Source organism: Anguilla rostrata, chromosome 2 (genome assembly GCF_018555375.3).
Source record: "Anguilla rostrata isolate EN2019 chromosome 2, ASM1855537v3, whole genome shotgun sequence".
Taxonomy (NCBI): Eukaryota; Metazoa; Chordata; class Actinopteri; order Anguilliformes; family Anguillidae; genus Anguilla; species Anguilla rostrata.
In genome coordinates, this window is record NC_057934.1 from 9531586 (window position 1) to 9552431 (window position 20846).

The 20846-nt window shown below is 43.0% G+C and overlaps 1 protein-coding gene across 1 annotated transcript; it reads right to left on the reverse strand.

Annotated features, from left to right (window-relative positions):
• Positions 1 to 9549: 9549 nt before the first annotated feature.
• Positions 9550 to 20272, reverse strand: LOC135245509 (sorting nexin-5-like). Its single transcript, XM_064318594.1, has 13 exons — positions 20096 to 20272; positions 16762 to 16866; positions 16148 to 16258; positions 15764 to 15885; positions 14962 to 15085; positions 14103 to 14198; positions 13688 to 13793; positions 13511 to 13586; positions 13130 to 13169; positions 12934 to 13020; positions 12459 to 12618; positions 12185 to 12270; positions 9550 to 11963 (listed from the first exon to the last, which is right to left on the reverse strand). The coding sequence occupies exons 1-13, from the start codon at positions 20129 to 20131 to the stop codon at positions 11913 to 11915; spliced, it is 1200 nt and encodes a 399-aa protein (XP_064174664.1). The 5' UTR covers positions 20132 to 20272; the 3' UTR covers positions 9550 to 11912.
• Between the last annotated feature and the right edge of the window lie 574 nt (positions 20273 to 20846).

The following is a 20846-nucleotide window of genomic DNA, read 5'->3' on the forward strand; positions in this document are numbered from 1 at the left end:
TTTATAGCTGTCATTCATAAGCTGCGAGCTGTTACTCTATTACCGTGATGAAGGGCTGAGGTCATGTGTCGCCGCTATTATTATTTGACAGGTCTGAGGGAAATGGACCCGCTGTCAATCATAATTAAATGATAAGACTGAGAAAGAGCTCAAGTCATAAACTCAAACACTGTTGAGCACCCAAAAATGCAATTTCCTTCCAGGATGATTAAACTTTATTGAACATTTCAATGAGAGACAGAGGAGGAAGAAATAGCTCTTGAAATCACGATAAATCTCAGGGTGAAACTACTGTAACTACTGTACAAAGGGCTTAGCATGACCGCTATCGAGGCAGCTGCCTGAATAATGGGCCACTGCTGCAGTTTGAGAGACTGCAGAGTGGGTGGGCCCTCGTGCCTGACAAGAGAAAAACATTATTGTTGACCTTGTGAATTAAATTTCACCATACGGCTTGTCGGAAGCCTTTTCGTAGGCACAGTTCTAGAGCTGTAAACCACAAAAGGACAGACATGTAGGAAGCGAAAACATGACCCTGCCATTTGGTAATATCGGTTTCTTGAAGCTCATAGTTTCGACCGCTCACTTGCAGGGGGAGAACAAAAACCATCTGTGCCATTATTGCTTCAAGGTTAATTAATCATATTCAGCTACATATTACACATTAGTGTGACAGGCTGAAGTCAGGGAGCAATAAGGTTCCTCAAGGCATTATCAGGGTTTTTATTTCACATTTTTTGCCAATTACTTGTCATCTGCATTGACTGTTAGCAACAATAATCACACCCACAAGTGTTTTAGGGCCACGAAGACCTCCTAGTGCATTTAGAAATAGGCTACTATGAGAAGCTGATTTTATTCACTGGCTTCTAATTGGCTAATTTTCCTGTTTAAACATGAAATAACACACATTGTATCCAAGGATTTCAATTTTTTAAATTCAGTGTGTGTTATCTCACCCTGAATATAGACATGCCTTTGGACAATATTTGATTTTCCTGCTGTACAAAATGATCTATTTGGACAAGGCAAACCATTGTGTAGTCTTGCCTCCTGTTCTGTGCAAATAGAATATGGCCCCTCATTTCATACTCCATATGTACTCTATTTATGAATCATATTTGTTTTACACCGAAGATCATTCAATAAAACAATGTCCTCACTTAAACGTTCGGTACCTTAATTGAGGGCTAATTAACTGAGGTATAAATGTGCAATCAGTTATATTAGTCTGTTTGATTTAATCGTGCTAGTGTGTGGGTGGCGGCAGGCATGGTTGGAACTGGGGCTGATGGCTGAGAGCATTTAATAGGTATTTAATAGGAAGCTCAGCTGTAGGGTCTTTTTTATTTCTAATTTGTTTCTTTTTTTTTTTATTTGAAAATTATAACTGCATACCATTCCCATCAGTGCAACATCCTCCTCCAGTTCAGGACCACAGGCTTCTGCTCAGCCAGCCACCGTTCCTCTGTGCTGTCAGCTGCTGTTCCTTTGCACAGTCAGTCGCTGTTCTTCTGCGCAGTCAGCCACTGTTCCTTTGCACAGTCAGCCACTGTCTGCTCTATCTCAGCATCTCAGGGGCATACAGGTCCTGCCCTGTCCAGTCTCAAATATATGACATTACTACATCACTACATTTCCCAGAAGCCCTTAATGACAGGGCTGCCTGCGAACCTCTTAAAATGAAGTCAGTGCTCTGAATGCAAGTGCTGAAAACTCCTTGACTGATGCTTCATATCCTTCTGCAGCTGCGTCGTAAGCCACAATTTGTGCCAAATGTGAGTTTCACACAACGGCAAGAGGATAGCACCACACCAGCACTGCCGAATCATGAGCGCTAACATGGCTCAGTAGAAACCAGTTTACTGACGTGTCAAAATATACTCTTCAGGTGCCAGAAGTTTGGTTGCGAAACTCTCTGCTTTTAATAGCACAGTTCATTTACATGCATGTATTTTAAGTCGTGCAGGGAGTCATGCATAATTATAACCAAAGAGCCAGGCAGAAAATACAGATTAATATGTATGGGAAAATGTAAATGATTTTGTAAAAGTCAATAGAAGAGCAGGAAAGCAGTTTGTTGCAAAGGATAACTACTGGGATTTTAAAAAATCATTTCAGAGTATAAATTTTTGATTTTTAATGTGAAATGGTTATTAACAGAAGTTTCAGAGGATAAATAATATTTACAGTGGCTGGTATCAGGGCATTCAGGAATTCATGGCAATCGTTCAAAAGCAAACAAAAAAAACCCATTAAAAAAAACTCCAAAGCAGCTTGTTTCATGATATGATGCTTCCAGGAGTAGCACATATGAGCAGGTTAATTTAATAGTATTTTTTCACAATTATAAACACAATTACTGTATCAGTTTTACTATCGTGCCTGTACTACTTGTCCATAGCAGTCTCACGTTGCATGTGGCATGGGAAACAGTTTCTACAGAAAATAACATTAAATGTAATTTTTAAAGAATAATCAGGTAATACACATACATATAGCTTCTGGAGGCATGCTGGCTTTGTACAAGCCGCGCTGGAGCTACCTGAAGCGAGTTTTTATGCTTTATCCCACAAATCTTAAATGGCTGATACCAGCCACTATCAAAAGCCCAAGAAAATGAACTGTCCCTTTAAAATATTTTGGGTTTAAATGGTAACCGGAGTACACTTTTCTGTCCCAATTTTGGCGATTCCCGATGGACTTTGCACAGTGGAAGGTTGGCGTAGATCACATGTAAAATAAAGCGAAAGCTATTAGAATGTACAGTAAAGGCTTCATTTAGTCATTATAGTCTTTGGCCAGGCTGTACATTCAGGTCCCAGGTAATTATGTATTGCTGTACTGTATGTCTCATGCATGGTGACTCTCATCTCAGAGTTCAGAAGTCATTGGTAATTATGCACCCTGCCAACAAGAACACTGAAGCTTAAGTAGTTCATAATTTTCTCAAGAGTGCCTCTTCATTAAGCAGTTGCCATAGCTATCTTGAGCAGCATAGTAAGTTACTGACAAAAAAACTGATAATGTGGAGATAATTAATGTCAGTTTAATAGAGCTAGCTATGTTTATCTGTCAATGGATTAATCTATATTTACACAATATTTTTAATTTGCTGTGGGAAACCATAATATGAATTTGATGAAAATGAATCAGGTTTAGAAACAGTCAAAAAGTACTCTGGGGCCTCATGTTTTTAACAAATAGTTTTAAAATAATCATGAATAACCAAATGTTTTCCATATGCAAACACAGGCTTTACAGTAAATAAATAAGACAGTGGGGTTAAACCACAACCTTAATCCCGCAATAGTTTTATTGCTGACTATTACAAACAGGTCGAGATTCCACTCCACTGCCCCGTGTGATTGGTTAAGAAGCGGCAGCGATGCGTACAGTGCTGAGTTCCACCGCAGCACGACCCTGACAGCCACCTGCAGGTTAAACAGTCTGCTCAGTCCACCAGCACCACTTCTCTGCTCCACACGCATGACACGCGTTTGCTGGACAAATATATATTGGCAGGAGGATGTTCAAATCCGGGAAGCGCTTAGCTCCCGTTAATCATTAGCGCCTACATCAGAGAAACTAGTCAGTACACGTTTTTTTTGGGGGGGGGGGGAGGGAGGAGCACATTTTTAACAGTGAGCAAATGCTTTGAAGTAGTAACGTGAATGGCCCCGTTTAGTGGAAAATATTTGATCTGATTTTAATTGCAGATTAGCTCTTAGTCTCACAGAAAGGGTATATTTTGCCACCAATGGGGCATAATATGGTAAAGGCACAAGCCTGTCCCACACTACAGGGCCCCTAACCTTGTGTCTCTGAGCTCCAAAGGGTCCTGCATGTTTAGTCTCCTTATCACAGTCTGCCCACAGACCCTTCTCTTTGAAGCTCACTCAATTTGATACCTTCGCTTGTCTGAAGAGAGAATCTTGACTCTCTCTCACTTAAATTTCCTCAAATTTTCTGTGGTTTGCTTCCTATAACTGCAAATTAGATTTAGTATTTAATATAATCCATCCCTTAGTCTGGTTGTCCATATCCTGATTATTGTTTTTCGATGTTGGCACTACCGCCACACAGGAAAATGGTCAATGTAAAATCAACTCTGAAAGAGTACTTTAAACTCAGACAGAGAACATGTTGTGCCCCACATTTTGCTGTGTACTTGTAGGCATTTCATCTTGGGTGATGATTATGTTCAATGAGGAGTCTCAGTGTGTCTGTGTGTCCAGGTCATGGCAGTGCAGGACACACTAAACCAGACCTGCACAGTGACTGAGGTGGCACCCTAACCAGACCTGCGAACTCACTGACCTGTACACTGACTGTGCTGGCACACAACCCGCATACACCCCCCCCCCCCACCCAAGAAGTGTCCCCTACCCAGTTCAACGTAGCATGACAGGCCCCTCCAGCTGGTCCCATAAAACTTTAAATATTTATAATGCATCTGGCTCAGCCTGGAAGAGCTGTACAAACTCTTTCAGCCTCTGTGATATTGTTGCATATTTTGCTGTGTAGTTATTTAAACATTTCATAATTTACTACATTGGCAGATGCTCCATTTTCTCAGGACGGTTACTGTCGATGGGCCAGAATGGAAAGAACTGACTGAACTAAAAAAATTTTTACATTTTATGAAATATTGCTGCATATTGCTGAACATTGAAAAAAATATATATCTATTTTCAGAACATATAGTATCTATCTTTGGTTGTTCATTTTGTATGTTTCTTTGAAAATTCTCAGGAATTAGCAGGAATGTTTTGAAATCAGGTGGCATTAGGCCACAGTGTTTGGGCAACTGAGATTTTTATGGTTTCAAAAGTATGAAGAGCAGTAACTTCTGAGTCACTCTCACTGCAAGCCTGGTCACTTGAGTTGAGCTAAGAGTCATTTTTTTGGGGAGAGCTAAAAAGTTTCTCCACAACAGACGTCTGTGTTGAGTGTACCGTTCAGATGAGTCATTCTCTCAATGTTGAGTCACAATCTCCTCACAATCATCAGAACTGGATGGATGTTTGAAAGACCTCCTGGAGTAATGATCCATGGAACACCATTAGACGGTCTGAAAGGAGTTTATCGATAACCCTGTGGCCAGAGCAGCATAGCCTGCTGGTTCGCAGAGAATGCAAATGTGCTTTTCTACTGCACCATCCAATAACCCAAAACAAAGACCTGGTTCTGTTAACATTTCCATTACCAACAACACCGTACTGTACCTAGTTGTGGGGACTACTTTTTCTCCCTGTTTGCTTAGCTAGATACAGAGCAAACCCAAACAGGAACCGGAGGGTGTAGCCAGCAATGCTGCCCACTGATTGGCCAAATGCCATTGTTGCAGAATCATCAGCTGCAGATGACTCTTCCCAACTTCACAGTTCTAGAACCTTGGTAGGTTCTCCTGGTAGCCACTGCGATGCCTCATAGTTCTTTGTCCGGGTGGCTTCTCATTTACCGTTTGGAAAAGAAAATAGCGGATCACTCACTTGTGTAAAATTTACCTCGATGTTGGTGGACAGCTGTCACCGTAGCACTCACCGGCTCCCCCTGTGGATGCTCCTGCACTCTGCGCTCTGTCTGAGCAGTATGCGCAGTCCCTGTACACAGCTGCGGCACCTCTGCTTGCTCTACCACAGGGATCAAACGTTCCAAATGGGTGGGGAATGGGAGGGGAAAACAGGTGAAGCGGCAGATCAGATAACCTTTGTCTTTCCACTCATCTACCTTTTACCTGAGACAGCCATGAGTGTCGCTATGGACAGCGCAGCAGCCTGCAGTGTTGAGCACAGGCTTGTGTTACAGTGAGCGCCCCCTGGGACTCAGTTATGTAACATACAGGCCTTTTCTCTCTGACTGAGACTGAACTGGCAGGTTGGATCAGACACTGTCCCAGTGCTAGAATTAAAGCAAACTGCCACTTACTTACCCTTGCCAACCCTAAGCTACTGAAGTATTTGCAATATTATAATCAGGTGTGTTTTGGTCTAGTAGTAGTAGTCAAATTTTTTTTATTTATTTCATTTTACATTCATAGTACCCTGATTATTTAACAGTGTGGAGGGTAAAATATTTTAAAAACCAAAAAAAAAAAAAAAAAATCAATAATAATAATCTGATGAGAAATATATTCTTTTAGACTCAGCATTACATCACATCCTGTCTCTCAACATTACATCACTACTGCCCATCAGCATTATTTCTGAAATACACAGAAGACAAATTAAAGGATCAGAAAATACTGGAACTTTAAAAAAAAGATTTATAAATAAAATGGTTAAATAAAAGGTCAAAAACATGTCCTGTAACAATAAACATAACAGTGGACCTCAGAATATATAGTTCTGGATAACCTTGTAAAGCCCAATTACATGGTTTTCCAACAAGATTATATCGTGGCATCCTAGTATTACACAATCACGTTTGATTTCCAGAAGTGCAGTAACAACCTGAGAGAACTTAAGAATGTTGTGTTGTATATTCCATACGCATCTGTTACCCTGGTTACTGGACGCATGTCTAAAATAGGCAACGCTTGAGCAGACGGGCTTTGTAGCGACAGGCGGGAGAATGTCGTGGAGAAAGTGACCTTTAGAGGCGTGCTCAGCCTGTGAAGGCTTTCCAGAACGTCTGTGCAGAAAGTGCTGTTCACAGACTCACTGTGTGGCTCCAGCACGGGGAGACTGGGCTGTGTGCTCTGCTCATTTCAACACGTCTGTGTGAGGAGAGGTTCTTGGTAATTCAAAACCACAGGTAATATTGGTGAGGTACAGAGCAACATGTACTCACACACACACACACACACACAGGTGAACCCTCGCATACAGACACATAAACTCTCTCTCACACGCATGCATGCACGCACGCCTGCACACACACTCTACAGACCACGTGTCTATAAGGAGAGATAATGAAAATGTAGCCAAATGGGTAACAGGAATATTGAAACAGATACAGGAGAGGAGAGACTGTGCTAAACTAACTGCTTTATATTTCAGGGTCCAAGTCCTGCAGTTTGCTTGAGGAGATGCACACGCTTGCATCACATCTGTGTTCTTAGGCAAAATGTGAACATTATGTCCTGGTTTGTGTGCTGTATACATTGGGATAAACGGGAGGGTTAGTGCAGGATTTAATGAACACACACACACACACACACACACACACACGGGGTCTGGCGTTGTGGGAATTGCAGGAGGCAAAGAAACTCTTTACTTTCTCAGGGCAAGCAGTCAAGAACACTTCCAAAGGGATGTCTGTACAGATTTCTTTATTTGTATGAGGGGCTGGGCCTTTCTAACTTTTGACTTTCAGTAAACTGACACACGTCCTCCAGTACAGTACGTTTGCATTGTTAATACAACAAAATTTCACAAATATCCAGAAATAACTAGCACTTTTCACTGTAACTAGAAGGACTGTACACTGGACACTGAGAGGAAAAGGGCACTTAAAAATTAAAAGCTGCTTCAGTTTTATTCACAGATTACTGGTAGCATATACAGAACATTGCATACTTGAAACTACACTGTTTCTCGGTCGCCACAAGTAGTACTTTTTCTCTTGTTAATTTGGTTGCTAGGGGTTAAAGCAAGGATTTCCTGCGAACCATAGCAACAGTCTGCCATTCCTGGAATAATTCGACATACAGTCACTTCCCCTCATTTCACCAAATTCTGCCTAGTTGCTCGGACTGCTATTTATGGATCAGGATTTGGGGTGGGGGACTGAATGCTGGAGAGGCTAGCTCATGGACAAAGAGAGGATCTCATAAACTATAGTCTGAATAAATGAAGCCTGTAGGCCTCAGATGAAGCCTGTCCAACTGTGTACCAGCCACAGGCCCCTCCCCTCCAAAGTTCACCATGAAACACAACCCATACCTAAAATCAGGCTCAAATAAAAAAGTTTAGCAGATTCCTGAAATACGCTTGGCCTGATGTTACAGGACAATTGGACCTTTTCCAGGTCTCTGGTATTCTCAGGGATTGTATACATATCCGGACCAAGTGACTGGAGGCTTGTCTTCCTGACATGTCCATAAATTGGGCGGGGCACAAGGAGGCGTGGCTGAGGGGGGGTTCTGAAGCTAACGTGTCCCATCAGCAGCCGTCTGCGACCCCTCCCACTTCCAGCGCTGGCGAGGCACTGCATTTTCCCACAGTCCCAAAACACAAAAGGCACAGGAACCCTCCACTTCCCACTCCAGGACACTAGCAGAACCAAATTCCATCGGGTATAGATATCCCAGCAGAGCAAGCAGAGAGCCATGTAACACAATCTGCTGGATTATCATAACAAAGTGCCCTACAGTGCAATCTACACCAAACAAACTCCACCAGGAGGAAACCGAGCTCTGAGTTCACAGATTTCACAAACAAACAGTGCAGGCTTTCACAAATAAGCAGGTGCTAACCAACAGCAGAATCTCACAAACTGACAAACGCTAACAGAGAAGGATCTCCCAAACAAACAAGCGCTAACTAATGGAGCAGGATGTCACAAACAAGCAGTTGCTAGCTAACAGAGCAGGATCTCCCTCTCAGAGACAGAATGTAGAATTAGCATTACCGGTACAGAGAGAATAAATATGTACAGGAAGAAGGAAAGCAAACAATATTTCAACTGAACAAGCTTCTAGAACAAGCAGGGCATTGTGGGTGACTAAATTGCCCCTAGCAGTGCGGAGAGCCATCAATTCTCAGCGCATTACAAAATCTCCACTCAAAATTGAATTTGGGTTAGGACTAGGTTAAATTTGCATCTGTGAAACGGACACTGAAATTGAATATGTATTTCATAAACTTTTTTTTCCTTAATTGAATTCTGAGTAACCTCAAAAAAATTAGGTTTGCTAAAATGACAGTAGCAATAACAGATAAAGAAAGGAACAGATTATGAAAAAAACAAGGAGCTCCGAGTCTTTTCAGATGTGTATTTATCACTGGGTCAGATACAGTGGGTCCAACACTGCACCCTGTTGGTGAATGAGTGTCACTGCAAGGGTCCCATGTACAGATCAGAGAAGATTGGCCTCAGCCTTTCAGAGATAATATGTGCGTGTGGGCAGTTGTGCGTCCCATAGGCTTTAACGCTACATTTAGGGGACACTCAGAATCAGAGAACCACAGAACCACAAAGCTAGAAGCCACCGAGCAGACAGAGCGGGAGCAGAGAAGAATCGGGTACTGCCCGTCAGCAGCAGCTCCAGGTGCTGAAAAACCCAGCAAACCCCACAATGGCACAAGAACATCAGGGTGGTGCGTTCCAAGGGCAAATGCCTACAGACTTCAGGCACTTCCACGGGGAATTCACAAATTCTAAAATTGCATGCATATTTATTTGCAAGGATTCTGAAGGAGTAATGGGACAGCGGGGACCAGGGCTTAGGGTAAACTTTATTTGAGCTTCAGTCAGTTCAGCAAGTTTATTTTAACTTATTAATGAAATGCAGATAATGTTCAAAGGCGATTCTTCAACCATCATAAAAAATTCCATGCAAACGATCCCAACCCTGATCTTGTGACAGAACACACGACTGCATTGGGAAAGGACAATTTTATTTGTCGTTTTTGCACACTAAAAACACACAAACTGTCAGAGGAACACCGTGTGGTTATTTAGAGACTGTTTCAGAATTACATTCAGTTATCAAAAAATACAGCTTTATTTTGCTATGGCAATCAATTAGTCCCTGCAGTTAACATTTCATCCATCTTTTTCGTTGTTATTTCAAACAATCAATCAGCCACATCCGGTACTATATCAGAGAACCTGCATTTGGTCCATGATTGATTGCGTACGCAAAGCAAATGGTGTCAATGCGTCAGAGAAAGACGACAGCATGAAGAACGATTTTTAAAAGTGTAAATACACAAGAACTTCCATCTGCAGATCCATTTCACTGTCCACAATGTTAGCACTGCAAGTCCCATGATTTTAATATTCAGATTCAACAAGCTGGTGCAGACTATAAAACATTAATTCAGATTTAACACTTATATACATTTATCACATTATTACTCTTAGTTTTCTGTTATTTGCTAGTGTAAAACATTTTGCATATTTAAAGTTAAACTGTTTTGTGCTTTATTCATAAATTTGTGAAGAGACGCACGTCACCCCCTTGTGGTTCGGGGCTGAGAAAGCGAGGGGGAGTGAATTTAAAGCATGAAGACCATTTCAAGATTTATTGAACACATTTCAGGAAATGGAAAAATTGGATGAATTTGATAGCACACCGTCAAACTGTATGCCACTCATTACAAAATTATTGCCACATTCACTTTCAAATATGCAACTCCATACATATTTCATAGAATGCATTTATACGACCATTTACAAATTATTCTACCATATATGCAAAAAAATTACAAATATAATGTTAATAACTGACATGTTCTAGTTAACTGAATATATTTAAAATAGTTCATATATTAGGATGAAATTCAAATTGACTTTGACTTTATTCGTATTAAAATAAAGTGTTAATATATTACTATACAAAGTGTGTTGTGGGCCCTAGGCCTGGGTCAAGTGCTTCTCTCTCACCAGACTGGCCTTTCTGGGGGAACCAAAACGTTAAGGCAACCAAACTGAAACATTTCCTCAAGGTTTTTTTTCAACGCCGTGGTAACACTGCAGGAGCGCTGTGAGCATGCTCAGTGATTGCCGGGCAACAGTGGATGACTACTGACCATGACGTTTGACAATAACGTAGCATTTCATCATTCATTAAATAACAAACAAAAAAAGGGTTTATATTTAGCAGGTTATGGTCTGCAGGGTAGCCTGGAACTACGCTCTAACAAAGCACTGAATGTGGACAGTGCCACTACGCTGATTTAAAGCACCCTGCTCTGCTACTGTGTCTCTCAGTTAAGACAACTTGGGGGAAAGATAGGACAGTTTCTTTAAGGATGACAGGTTCTCATCAAAAGGCAACATCATCATCATCATTAACATCATCATCACCATCGTCACCACAGTAACACAGTTCCTACTGAAGGCCATCAGCATGTTTTCTTTCCGAAGTAAAATCAGAACTTTGGGCTGCAGCGCAGGTCTGCTTCATCAAAGAGAAAAATATTCATAAGCAGACTTGTGATGGCGGTGGTGCAGCAGTCACAGCTCAGGGTAGATGCAGCTGCGTTTCTATTTTTACTTCTCCAGGTACTGGTTTCAAACGTCTTTCATACCGACTTTCACTCTCCAAGCCCGTAACTGTACTTCTCTTCACTTTTATTTAAAAAACAAAAAAACAAAAAAAAAACACTGACCGAGCCATTCCTTCCCACACAATTACTCTGCTAATGTCATGCAACCCACGGGGACGTCTGTAAGAACGAAAAGCCCCCCAGACAGATGTGCTCTACTGCCACCGCACCTCTCTGGTCCCTATAAGGGAGGAAATGGCCCCAGCTGGTGAAGAGGAGGGGGGGGGGGCGCATGGGGAATCGCTAAAAATCTCACCTCTCTGCAATCTCTCTGGCGGTTTGCAGGAGAGTTATGTGAGCAGAGGAGCCAGACTGGGGGGAATGCACCATAATCACCTTAATCACCACAATCTAAGCAAAAACAGGAGATGATTGAAAATCTAAAGACAAATGAAAAAATGTCCTAAAGAAAATGACAATAACTACTAGAAGTTTCAGAAGCAGGCTGGACCCTTGCCTACAGCTACTGGTGGTTTGGAAGCTCCGCCCCCGGGGCAGTCGTGACCACGGAGACCCCTGATTGGCATGGAAACAGAGCGGGTGTAAACAGTGAGACCTGAAGTACAGCGGTGTGGGGGTGTAAACTCTGGACTTGGTTTTGCAGGGAGGCGGGCAGCCTGGGGTCCTTCCTCACGGGGGTGACCGGGGTGTGCCTGACGAGGGCAGTGGTGGGGGGGTGGGGTGGGAGTCTCAGTTGGATTTAAGGAGCTCTATGCAACTTTGCAGCAGAGTGGTCTTGTTCTGTGGACACACAACAGGGAAAATTCATTCTCCTTTCACTTACATGGCCAGCAGGGTTAATTTTAGGAAACTCTGGAGCTATGGCCAATCAAAGCCCTTCTCTCTGGAGCCAAGGCCAATCAGAGCCCTCCTCTCTGGAGCCATGGCCAATCAGAGCCCTTCTCTCTGGAGCCATGGCCAACCAGAGCCCTTCTCTCTGGCACCATGGCCCTAAAACTCACCTTTGCGTGCTTGACCTCCAGCTCGGCCATCTCCACCAGATTTTTCCGGAAGGCCACCACCCTCCTGGCCTTGAAGCCGGTGAGCTCTGCAGGGAGATGAGAGGCCTTGTTTTGGGCACTGGGTTTCCACAGGTTACACTGGGCCTCCAGCGCTGACCCCTGTCCATATATAGTCCGTGGCCCACCCCTGCCCATATATAGTCTCTGCCCATATAAGGTCTGTGGCCCAGCCCTGCCCATATAAGGTCTGTGGCGCATCCCCAAGCTGCCATACCTTTCTTGCCCGACTCAGAGAGCTTTTCAAACTTCTGCAGGCACTGCTCCTGGAGGTTCTCAGCCTGGGGCACGTCCTTGCCCTTCTGTCGAGCCTTCTCCAGCGCCCTGCAGGCATTCTCATAATCTGCCTGGGCACGCGCGCGCCTGTATAACAGGTCCTGAGGGAAACAATGAAGATGTGATTTCAGTTCCACCAAAGGCTGCTTCCAAACAATTACACCATTTCCTGATGCACAGACTTAGGGAACACAACCCCCTGTGCCATTTAGTGCACCTGAATGAGACTGTACAAACCTTCTTTCCAACTCGGGTAAGGTAATTGTTATTTAAGTGGAGACTGCTTTTCCTTTTTTAAAACGTGACCCCTTTCTTCTCTTATTTTGAATGTTCAGAAGTGTTCATCTTCAGCTCTCAGAATCAGACGCTCTCAGAATCACACACTCTCGGGGAAATCTGGGCTCCGGCTGGCCTACCTTGGCAGCCTGGATGTCTCTCATGTAGTATCTGAGCAGCTCCGTCAGTTTCAGCTCCTGATCCGACGCCACCCTCGCCTCCACCTTCTGTCGCAACACACAGCAAGCCCACGCCAGTCAGCCACTACCACAAAGCATGAGTGTGGATACACGTGTGTGCTGTCTATGTGCACTGACACACATGTAATATTCTTACCCTGAGCTTCTCCAAAAGGTCTGAAAACTTCATCAGATACCTGGAAAGATAGAGGAGGTCTTACAAAACTCAAGCAATCCACACACCTTTCAGCGTTGATTAGAATTAACTGCCTTTAACATTATTTATTACTATGAGTTTACATTATTAATGGCGGGTGCTGGTGCACTTGAGCGTTATACACTGGAGGTCAGAGCACTTGTGCAGCCAGACTGCGCAGCTGCAGCAGAGTGATTCAATGACTGCATCTGCACAGCAGCCAAGGGGAAGGGGAAGGGAGGAGCTGGCCACACCTACAGGCATTCCCCCTGACTAATTGCACAAAATAGTAGTGATGTTACAGGCCAGTATCTGGTCAGCCAATCAGTGTTCAGGACTCACCCTTTAAGTGCTGTGGAGTCCTCTGCTGATAGGCTGGCCAAGGTAGAAGATATCAGAATGTAGTCATCTGCCAGATCTGAGAAAGAAAAAAAAAAAAGATTTCAGTGTGTTGCAGGCTTACACACTCACACACACACACTGCTTGCAGACTGTGTTGTTTGTGTATTTAGTTCATACTCTTGTGTGAGCGGGTCATCTTCTCTGCTTTGGCAGTGGAGTCTTTGATTTTGCCGAAATAGTCCAGCAGGAAGGTCTTCTCCTGGTCAAAGAACTCATCCCCCTCCTACAGGAGAGCACCAGAGACTCATCACCATCATACAGCATTCTGAACAACAGAAACTAATCACCATCGTACAGTGCTCAAACAGAGCATCAGACGAATCACCATCTTACAGCATCTAGAACACCAGAAACAAATCACCATCTCACAGCGTTCAAAATGGAATCATGCACACCATTTCTGTTTGACATTTTAGCCAACTCAGCGATCATGAAAATATTGGTCTTATTAGCATTTTCAGTGAACACTTTTCTCCAGCTAACCTTGGAGAATAGCATCCAACACACACCAACATCATCCAACTTCGCTGACCTTTATGCCCGAAATGAAGACCTCATCGGCGCTCTTCACCATGTTCCGGAAAAATCCGCCAAACTTCTCCTTGGTGTTCTTCCTCCGGACGCTGAGCTGTGGATGAGACCAGACCATCAGGGGAAGAACTAAACTAACAGCTGGAGAAAAGCAATTGGTTACTCTGTCAGGGGAAGAATGCGATTGGTGAATTATAAAGCCTGATTTATACCTCGTTGCACTACCCTTTCAACAAGCGTCATGCAAAAACAAAATGAAAGTGTTGCACAACATTTTGCATTTTAAAACCTGGGGGGGGGGTTTATAGTCTCTGTGGCAATGAAACACCAAACTGCCGATGTTTACATGTGTGAAAATCTGGTGGCAGCCACGGAAATTATTGAGGAAACAATTTTAGATCTACTTTTGTTAAAGAACAATGTGAACAGAAAAAAGAAGGTTGTCCGCCAGTCACATAAACCGAACAAGGGGGGAAAAAACGGCGAATATGTTCTAGCCTAGTTAAGCAGGGGCATTTTAATCCTAGATGAAGACAGGCATTTCGACTATTTTAGGATGTCGGCTAACAGGTTCCTTTACGTAACTGTATTTGTCCCAACAGTTTTTCCTCTTAACCCCCAAATGGTCCCTGAGGCAATATAACAGCTTACCTTTACAGAAAAGAAAAACATAATGTTCCATGTGTGGCACATCAGTGTCGATGCATATTAACTGCAGTAGTAGTTCTGGATATAAAGTTATTTGTGTTCTCAGGCTCAAAAACCTGGCCGTCCTTTACTAACTCTGAGGAGCAGCTGGAATTCGCCAAACGAATGCTGATTCACCCTATTTAGCTCACTTAAAATGAATAAAAACTCACATCCTGGTCGTACTCCAGAAAGATCTGGAAGTTTCTGTCCTTGCTCAGGATGGGGTGAGAGGAGAGGCGGAGGAGGAAGAGTTCGTGGACCTGCACGGTCTTCTTAAACACCGCTAGGTACTCCCTACAGACAGAACAGGCCTCATAAGGACAAGGGAATACTAAAACCATTTTGCCCAATAAAATTCACGTGACATTACACTTATTTGGCAGACGCTTTTATCCAAGGCGATGTACAATAAGTGCATACCAATTGCATGAACATTATCCTTTAGGAAACATAGCATGGCACAGGAAAACAATAAAACCTGACAAGGGCAAAGGTGTAGCACAAACATGTACTTTATATAAAGTAAGGCCTACATTTAGTAGTAGTCAAAGGTACAAGTTTACACCAAACGTATTGCAACATATGCAATTACATGGACAGAATAAGATTAGCGCAGTGTTTAATTTGAATGGAGTAAATGTCTATGGACAGTATAACATGAAGGCTACTGCAGGTCGTGTTTCTCTCTCTCATGATTCAATCAAACCCTCTCATGAACCACAGCGGTTCCAAAACTGTGGTCAGCTAAGGTAACATATTTGCTCAGATGTACGTTGGTTCCAGAAAACATATACACATAACTAAGACACAAAAACACAGAAAAGGCAAACGTATTTCCCCATTTTTGAATGATTCTTTGAATATTAACTGTTCAAAGACACCACTGAGTTTAAGCTGGTCAGTCTCTCTCACTCTCTGAGGCTCTGAGGTGAAAGGTTAAAGGTTAAGGGTTAAAGGTCGACGGATGCTCACGCTTCCAGTTCCTGCTTCATCTTGGTGTATTCCTCCTTGGTCAAGGAGGCCTCTCCCTCCCCCAGCTTGTGCATCTTCTCCCGGGGGCTCTCAAAATCCGGTTTGGGGGGAGCCGGAGGAATCTGGGGGCATAGCAGAGAGGAAGCAAATCTCTGTCTGATTTAACAACTGACTGATTTTACAGTTAGGGTTAGGGTTAGGGTAAAATTAACAATTAAAAAAGAATGAAGAACAGCATAACATGGACACAAATCTTATTTCCACTGTAGTACTTATTTAGGGAAATGGAATAAATACTGAAATAAAATATATTATCAAAACAATTCCTTCACAATGCATGTGCAAAATCAAATATGGTAAATTGCCCCTTTTCTGGCCACTCACGATCAGGCCGGCGTAATCCTCCGTCTCCACCAGGGTGTCGTGGAGCCAGATGAAGTCCTCGTGCTGGCGGGTCACCGAGAAGTCAGGCTTCTGGAACGTTCCCAGCGTTGTCTGAGGACACAGAGCGAGAGTGAGGCATTGCGGGAACCCGTCTCAGGGGAGAGTTCCTTCATTCCCCGGCAACGAAACGAACAAAACCAAAGGAGTCCATTTTATCGCCTTAATGTGGCTTGGTGAAGCTGAAACTTATGAGAAAGCGGTATAGCGAGTCAGACAATCTGACAGTTACACAGAGCCCCCGCAGTCAGAGTCTCAAACAGGGAGGGAGAAAGCAGTGAGCAGGGCGCACGCATGCACGCAAACACACACACACACACAAAGCCAGCTTTCTCCGTGTCAGGTGTCCTCTTACAGAAAGGGTGGGACAGCAAAGCATTTAATGACATCTGACATCAGAGAAAGAGGTCAGCCTACAGCCAACAGTGTGGCTGATGTAAAAATCTGAGGAGGAAAAGGTCAAAGGTCATAGGTCAGATCACCCTGGTGTGGAATCAGAGCACTACTCATAGAAACCCAGAGGAAGGGTGGAGTCTGGAGGTCAGAGGTCAACTTACTTTAGTGTGGACGGTGAACTTGACTTTGTCACGTTCACATAGGGCGTCGGGAATGTCGATGAGCAGAGAGGCATCATGGTTCAGGTCGACGGACACTGAGGGAACCTACAAAAAAAAAAAGCAGTGTCACACTTTAGGACCTTAACAATATGTGTGTGGTCCTCTACATGCCTTCCACTGGCAAGATCCTACTGCATTCCCACACTTAGTATGCTCAGTGAATTAACTACTAAATGTGTACCTTTGCAAGACATTCTTACATTACTTCTAACCCACCCACCCACTCACACACACACACGACATTCAGAGAGATCAAAGACAGCGACTGACAGCTTCGAGGAGCCTAGAGGAGCTGAACGCCAGCAGAAACTGAATATCAACACGAGGACGGATCTGGAGACGGGCTAGAGCTCAGCAGGAATTCAGCAGGCTTTCGCCGGAGGGACAAAGACACGCCTTCATGCGAAGCACTCGCGGTTCTCCTGCAGCCTGCCTGATGTGTCACCCCGCTGCTTCTCAAGCACAAAGACGGCAGTGCAACCGTACGAGGGGACGTCACTGTAAAAATGCCTTTTCCGTGCAACAGAACGCCCACATGTGGCATTCATGGGACTATGTAGACAGTGTAGCTTTACACGAGACTGACGAAAGCAAAGTTTAATATTCAGATCGGTACATGAGCATCAAATCCTAGACTGCTTCAAACCTCTGGTTCAGAGAACAGAATGATCTTCTAGAAACACTGCTGAGCAGGATCAACTGCAGCGGAGCCTAAAAAACAGACTTTGGTGGAAATTTCTGAGCAGCTATTTCCCACTCTAGGGATTTTAAATTCTGAGGCAACCAGGTTCAGGTCCATCCCACCCCAATCTGAAAAAAGTAAAATAAAATAAAATAAAAGATAACTAACCCATATATGAAGACAAACACTTCAAAAAAAACTATTAAATAAATAAATAAATAAATAAATAAATAAAGCATCAAATAGTAGGGGGCAATACCTCTTAGTTACGCAACTTTCTAAAAAATTGAACAACCAAGAAATATCATATGCATAGCCTAGTTTGGACACTTTCTCACACAACATGCATTTAGGCTACTCTGACATACTTCAGAAGCAAGCTAATGGCTTTAACACAGGATGTCAAGTAAATGTTTGCGGAGCAGTTTCTCTGTCCCCACCCATTAGGACAAAGAAACAAACACCTCATAAATGTAGTACTGTGTAAAAGTCACAGACCACCCTTTTGTTGATTATATTTCCAGTTATATCGGCCATTTTTTCCAGGGACAGGCAATAATGCAAGAAACATATTTAACATAAAATTACAGACAAGCCTCCAATAAACTGAAAAAAACAGGAGTTTCCAAAAACAGTAGTTCGAAAGATTATTGCAAGACACTGAGAAAATTGGACTCCTAACACCCGTGCAAGAACTCGTAGAACACTGAAATTATCACCATAAAGATTTTATCAATGAGAGATGGGGGGAAAAAACAAAAATCAAGCTCCACTCTTGCTTCAGATCTGAGGAAATCCACAGGTGTTTCTGTCAATCATTCTACTGTTAGAAGACAACTCAGTGCTATGGGTCTGAAAGGACGTGTAGCTGTCAAAAAAACACTACTGAGAAAAGGAAATAAACAAAAGAGAAGGAAATTTGCACTAGTACACTGAAAATGGACACCTGAGATGCGAAGCAAGAACACACTAAGTACTGAAAGATTTGATATTGTACATAGATGTGGAGGTTTTTGTGTTATTTTGTGTTAAACATATGCTTGCTGCATATATTCTGACATTGACAAAATGACTTGCACTTAGTGGCTGTTTTCACAGGAAAGTAAACAAAAGTAAGGGCACTCTCTGACTTTTTCACAGTACTATATATATCGGTAACTGACAAATTATGGCTAAGGTGGCTGAGAGGCGTTGCACGCTGAAAGCAAAAATAACATCTTCATCCGCTGTGTTACTCGGGTAGCAGATAAAAACAGGCTTTACAAAAACAGGTCTTACAGATTCAGGTCAGGTGAAGACTCTTTCCTAGTGCGGTTGGACCCTACCCCAGAGATCCTGCCTTCTCTGACAGAGGTTGTACATGTGGTCAGGCCTCTCTGTCTGCTCAAAAGATGGAAGAGCTGATTCCTCCCCCACTCCGGAAGCTAAAAACATCTACATTCTGCTACTCAAAAAAACTTACTGCCACCCCACAGGTTGCCGTCTCCCCCCCCCAAAAAAAATGACATACAATATGCATACAATATAGCACTGGCCATATGCATCTGTTTTTCAGTGCTTTATAAAACCAACAAACGACTACAGCATGATAAAGGTAATCAGCTGCTGGACTAGGCAAAACAAGACAGGACAGGCATGTTTGCAGTGTTAATAAAATGTCCCCTGACGTTCACGCAGTGATTATGAAACAGGCAGTTCATCTGACAGCTGTGAATTAATTCCATTAAGTGAAATCACACAACACAAGGGGTCACACAAGCGGGACAAGTGCTTTCAGAGGAAAGCACTTGTCCCGCATAGTGAGCCTGAACTGGCCGGTTGATTAATTGCGGTACATGCTGGCTATATGTGGACATTTTGGGACTGACACATAGCTACATTGGATGGATGGATAATTTCACAACAGGTTCAGATTGCGGATGGACTTGGTAACAATTTTTTTAATGAGGGAAATTTTGCAAGCTAGCCAGTGTTTGTTTTGTCGTTGCTTGCTTGTGTGTTTAACAATTTTAGCGAGCCAACCTTACAATGCAACACGTACGCATGTTAGTGAGCTAGCTAGCCATCGCCTTGCCAATTTAAAAAGGGTGTATTCACAAATGAAAAAAGCACTGTGCTAGCATGGCGACCCTTTTTACGTATCTACAATATACGAGCTAGATTAACATGCCATATGGTTTTCTGGAAAGAGGAAATGTTTCAGTTGCGAAACTGGCAACTGCTAGGCCAGCTGGCTGAGTAAAGTTAGCCATGGCTGAATGCATTCAGATAGCATTCCCTAGCTAGCTTGCGTGAGCTAGGTCATTGATGGCTAACAGTTGACTGGTGCTGAAATGTACAAACACAATTCGTGACACATTATTAAGTAAACGATTTCTTAGATACAGTTTTATTGGGGTTTAGGTGCATGGACAGACTCTCAATGCAAACGGAAATAAATACGTATGAAGCTTAGCGTTGGCTACTATACCCAGACCAGCTAACTATACTAGCAAGGGTTCGGCCCCTCTGGTTAGTCTAGCTCCATAACAGATAGCCAGTAAGCTAACGTTACGGTTGTTAAACACACGCTGCTGTACCCAACTGACTTACCTTTTCTTTTTCGCTCTCATCCGGGGTCGATGCCATTTTCGAAAGAGTAAGAGCTAATTACACTAGAAGGTCATTAAATTGCAACAGTTGGCTAAGACTATAGCTTTATTTATTTCTCCAATCCACCAGTCTGCCACCCACCCCTGCACTTTCACTAACTTTGTATTAAACCCGCCCACACACGCTATCTATTGGTCAGAACGACGTTCGTCCCTGTTTCCTGTTACACCCCCGTCTTGTCAATTAAAACCAACGGTAGTACTAAAATCAATTTTTGTGGCATGCTCAATTGTGCCTGGAAGAGGATCCACGCAAAAGGAATTTGACAGAAGTCGGAAAAAACACATGACGAATACAAAACATATTGGGATTGTTATTATGATAACATAAAATCCAGTCAATTAATAGTAGGCTAGATGGGGTGGTATTTTGCTGAGGGCAAATCCTGCCAAAATGAATGACAATACGAATATAACAAAATATTGCCTTTTTACTGGCACAGAAGGAAATGAGCGTTTCTGAGCTTGGGGAGGCTTTTTCAGATTACCTGCAAGAAGTCTTGTCATTTCAAATGTAAAAGTAGTTTACCTTGTCAATATAAACAGGCTGTCAGAGGTACACCATCATACAAAACACTTATGACCATCCCAGTTACATATACAATCATTCACTACAGGTAAGGTTGTAGCATACTTATCACAGTCCCTGTGTGATTAACTATGTGGCTACGATGACTTATGTATATGACCTA